The sequence below is a fragment of the Zeus faber genome (assembly GCF_960531495.2).
Source record: "Zeus faber genome assembly, chromosome: 6".
Classification (NCBI taxonomy): Eukaryota; Metazoa; Chordata; class Actinopteri; order Zeiformes; family Zeidae; genus Zeus; species Zeus faber.
Window position 1 is genome coordinate 11,578,842 of NC_137201.1, and position 5,000 is coordinate 11,583,841.

Genomic DNA, 5,000 nt, shown 5'->3' on the forward strand with positions numbered 1-5,000 from the left:
CGCACACACGCACACACACACACACACACACACACACACACACACACACACACACACACACGCTTCCACGCACACGCACACATGCACACACACCAACACAAAACCACACACGGAGAACCTGCCGGTCCTGGGTGCTTTATTAAAGAAAAAAAGCTGTCATGAATATCTCATAGGCTGTTAATGCCGCATGTGTGTGATCCGTCAGGATCGGCACATATTAAAGTTTCACAAGCTCACCCTTACCAGCGGAGGCAAAGAGGTGGACAGAATTTCAGAGGATGATGGAGGGACGACAGTGCGGGGGAAATAAGAGATTGAGGAAAGGCTGGAAGTGGAGGGAAATTTGATATGCAAACTGCTGGGTTGCCGAGATGGATATATTTAAGGTTTTAGGGAATATTGTTGACAAGTTATTGAGACATTATACTGCCATTTGACTGCCTTTGTTTCAGTGATAATAATAATAATAATAATAATAATCATAATAACAATAATAATAGTAATTATATATATATATATATATATATATAATTTAATAATTCAATAAAAACAGACCTCAAAGTTATCAATGAATAAAAAAAATAAACTGTGAAAGGAACAAGAATAATCTAACAAATCAAATTAACAAACAAAAACAATTTGGCAATAAACAATAAACCGGGTTTGGATAAAGGCTTATGCGTTAGTCACTGACTGTATAAAAAACAAAGTAAAAAAAAATAAAGCATCTCATCCATCTTCACTTTTTTGCTCTGCGCTCCACGGTGGAGGTCTGATCCATGAGTTTGGAGTACAAGACAAGTTCACTCCCCACTCCCCTTCTCTTCTTTAACCTCTGTCTCTCGCTCTCTCTTTCTCTCTGTCTCCACGGTCCTTACCTGATACCGCTGACCTAAGAGTTCGACCATGTCCCTCTAGATGCTTACCTCCCACTTTGAATAGTGTGTGTGTGTGTGTGTGTGTGTGTGTGTGTGTGCGTGTGTGTGTGTGAGAGTGTGTGTGTGTGTGTGTGTCTGTGTGTGTGTGTGTCTGTGCGTCTGTGTCTGAAAGTGTGTGCGTGTGTGTGTATGTGTGTGTGTCTCTGGTGTGTGTGTATGTATGTGTGTGTTTGTGTGTGTGGTTGTATGTGTGTGTGTGTGAGAGAAAGTACGTCCATATACGATGCTGACTCGTCTCCTTTGTTCCACTTATGAAGGGTCGCGACCCCAAGACCCGGATTTGCACGTCCCCCTCGATCCAACTGATACACATATTAACACACACACACACACTGATACAAATATACTTACTGTACAGTGCCCATGTCTGCCAACATACACACATACACACACACACACACACACACACGGTCACCCTAGTAAAACACACCTTTGACCTTTGGTTGCATGGAGGCTTGTTCTCCCAGCTTGTCCTGCCCACTGTGAGTGTGTGCTCCCTCTTCTTCTTCTCTTCTTTTCTTCTTCCTGGCTCCTCTTTTCTTAACTCGCCAACTGTGCTGTGTGTCTGTGTCTGTGTGTGTGTGTGTGTGTGTGTGTGTGTGTGTGTGTGTGTGTGTGTGTGTGTGTGTGTGTGTGTGTGTGTGTGTGTGTGTGTGTGTGTGCGTGTGTGTGCGTGTGTGTGTGTGTTCTCCCCCTAGGTAAGCGGCTACAGGAGTGGGTGTGTGTAGTCCTTTGCCTCGTCCTCTTCGTGGTCAACTTCTCCTTCCTCTTGCTGCACTTCTCCACCCTTCACACCCACAAGATCGTCCTCGGCATGGGTCAGTTACAATCACGTGATTGTATTTTGTTTTCTTTCTATTTGAGACTTTTTCACCTATATTTAACATTTTTTAACTGGTGTTGACTGCACAGAATGACTTGTAAAGAGTTGAAATGCCTCCATCAGCACCAGCTATTGAGTCACTTGATGCTGTGATGAGGATTTCAGTTCATTTCCTGTTACTAGCAGCATGTATTTGTATTGACCAATCATCCTTTCCTTTTCTAAATGTTTCCTCTTTCTTTATTTCTTTCTTTCTTTCTTTCATACTCTTCCTTTCTTTCTTTCTTTCTTTCTCCCTTTCTGTTTTTCCTTTTTTCTCTCTATCTTTTATATCGCTCTCTTTCTTTCTCTCTTTCTTTCTTTTTTCTTTCTCTCTTTCTGTTTTTCTTTCTTTCTTTCATTCTTTCTTTCTCTCAATCTGTTTATTTTTCTTTCTTTCTTTCTTTCTTTCTTTCGTTCTTTCTGTCTTTCCTTCTTCCTTCCTTCAGTCCTGGGCATAGTGACAGCAGACTTTGCGTCAGGAATAGTGCACTGGGGCGCAGACACCTGGGGTTCCGTGGATATCCCTGTTATTGGCAAGGTGAACGCACATTTAAGACACAATTTAAGATGAGAAATACAAGAAATAGCCATTGAAGATTAAAAATATAAACACAACAAAATGAACAAAAAATCTTCACAAAAAATAAATGTATGTGTCTCAAAAGTGTCTATTCAATACACTTACACTATTCACATAAATTGAGTTCAATGCTCATGTATTGTTTGGTTTATTGCCCATAGTGTCTGCTTAAAATGCGTCCCATATTCTCCCCACCCCTATCGAGGAAACATTACCTGTTTTTACTACATTTTTGTTGATGCTTTCTAGTTCATTGCCAGAACTTTTGACACAGGCACGGAGGGAATCTAAACATTTTTTAAGGCGATGATGCAAAGTATTGTCCACAATTCAAAGAGAGCACATAATAATGTCTCCACTTTCCAGCAGTCTGTTTAATCCTGCTTTGCGCTGTGGCCAGATACGTTCTACATAAGGTGGCTAACATTAAAAAGAGGCTGCCACCCCACCCCCGCCACCCACCCCATCCCCACCCCCGCCACCATCTCCAGTGGACTCCCCCGTGCCCTCTTTCTCAAGTGGTAGATTTACCATGGCTGCTCCACTAACCAACCCACCCCCAGCTGCCCACACCCACCCAACACCCAAAATAGTGACCACTAAATGTCAGTGACTCCCAAAGGACTGGACGCAGTGTACACACACACACACACACACACACACACACACACAGACACACACACAGACACACACACACACACACACACACACATGGCATCAAACAGATATCCAATGTGTGTGTGTGTGTATGGTGTACTGTGTACACAGTGTATTTTTTTTGAAGATGCACAAACACTAAATCAACGATTTAGAGCATGTGCAGTGTAGCTCTTCCTCCTCCTCCGATGGTCAAATACCGATGAGGGCTCCCTAATGCACAACCAATTACAATAAAGGTTATCCTCATTTCAGCCAATTAAAATCAGTGATCAGGCGTTGCATGCAAGGCTGCTTTAATGAGAACTTGTTGTTTGTTAATGGGGTGGCTCTGTGTTTGTGAGCTCATACAAATTACATTATTAAAAAATTTGAGCGCACACATAATGACATCATAGTTATACCATACATTAGAATTGTTGCCTTTATCTTGGAACATTTTGTTGACTTGGTCTTTACAGAGCAGTGTTAATAATGGATTACTGTGTTGAAACCCTTCCGCTCCACCGTTGGTTTAAATTGTCTGGGGGTTATTTGAAATTATTTTGCACCTCGAAGCTTCGCCGTGCGACTGTGTATGGGTGTGTGTGTGTGTGTGTTGTGATTTTTTTTTAATGAAGCCCTGTTGCAACGCTGTCAGTAAGATTATCCTCTCCTGTTTGCGGACGCCATCCGAAGACATTTTTTGAGCACTGTGTCGAGCGCTGTGGGTTGGTTTCTTGTGTGTGTGTGTGTGTGTGTGTGTGTGTGTGTGTGTGTGTGTGTGTGTGTGGACAGACACACACACACACACACACACACACACACACACACACGCATGTTTATTTATTTATTTATAGATGTTTATTTATTTTTCTAATTTACTTTTTGTGTGTGTGTATGTGTGTGTGTGTGTGTGTGTGTGTGTGTGTGTGTGTAGGGGGGGGTTATGCGATCTGGTTTTTTTCGGGACTGTAGTTACTAGGACCAAAAGCACAGCAGTGGCCAGTCTATTTGCATGGCGGGCTGCGCTCCGTAGGAGACCTCTAATAGAGACCTTCGCTAGAGGAAAAGAATGGACCATCGCCGAGAAGAGAGGGACCACACTAGGCCGCCTCAGAAATAAGAGCGTGTGTGCCCAAGTAAATATGCAGGTTTATTTGCGTGTGTTTAGAGACTTTGAATAAAGCTGCGGCCCGCGCGCCCAGTTAGGGTTTGTTTTGAATATCAAAGGAGGCCTCGACAGAGAACACCTGAGGTCGGACAGCAGTGGCAAGATGCAAGGGACAAAACATCAAAAAAGCATAGTGGCTCTTTGTTCATGGATGCACCGACTGGGTGAAGACCACTTTTCTGTGTGTGTGTGTGTGTGTGTGTGTGTGTGTGTGTGTGTGTGTGTGTGTGTGTGTGTGTGTGTGTGTGTGTGTGTGTGTGTGTGTGTCTGTGTCTGTGTGTCTGTGTGTGTGTGCACGCGCAAGTGTGCGTGCGCGGTTGTCCGTCCGCGTTTTTACGTCTGCGGTGTTTTTCACCGTCTTCGTCTTCCGCGAGCTTCCGAGGGTTTCAAGAAGATTGGTCTCCAGACGCGGCGTTCCTGCCATGACTCCAGAACCCATAACACGCGGGTTGCAGGTGCGTCGTCGCGGAATTTTCCACACTAGCCCCACAAAATAGAAAGAAGCTCGCATGTTGGGGGGGTCACAAGCTGTGCCCGGGCCTTCTCGCAGGACACACGGGGCTGAAAAACAATAACTTCTCCATCCTATTGCCGTGTCTGCTCGTCCAACATGAACACCACCCATCCAATGAAGGGACAAAAAAAAAAAATCATAACAATGTGCTCGGAGCATGTTCATGTTTCGGTTAAATAGTCTTTAGAAGACACATAACACATGATGGCACGTGGCTATAACAATTCTTTCATAAATCTGTATAACATTATCATAACAATAAGTGGGGCTGACATAAAAAATACACTATACAT

The 5,000-nt window shown here is 43.5% G+C and overlaps 1 protein-coding gene across 1 annotated transcript in view; it reads left to right on the plus strand.

Moving 5' to 3' along the window:
- LOC307231355 (plasmanylethanolamine desaturase 1) overlaps positions 1-5,000 on the plus strand; it is a gene marked incomplete at both ends in the record, with an annotated part of 41,254 nt that overhangs the window by 23,708 nt on the left and 12,546 nt on the right. The window contains 2 exons of the mRNA XM_080002020.1: positions 1,637-1,756; positions 2,250-2,341. Of these exons, the coding sequence (XP_079858146.1) occupies positions 1,637-1,756; positions 2,250-2,341 (212 nt within the window). The remainder of the gene's footprint in view (positions 1-1,636; positions 1,757-2,249; positions 2,342-5,000) is intronic.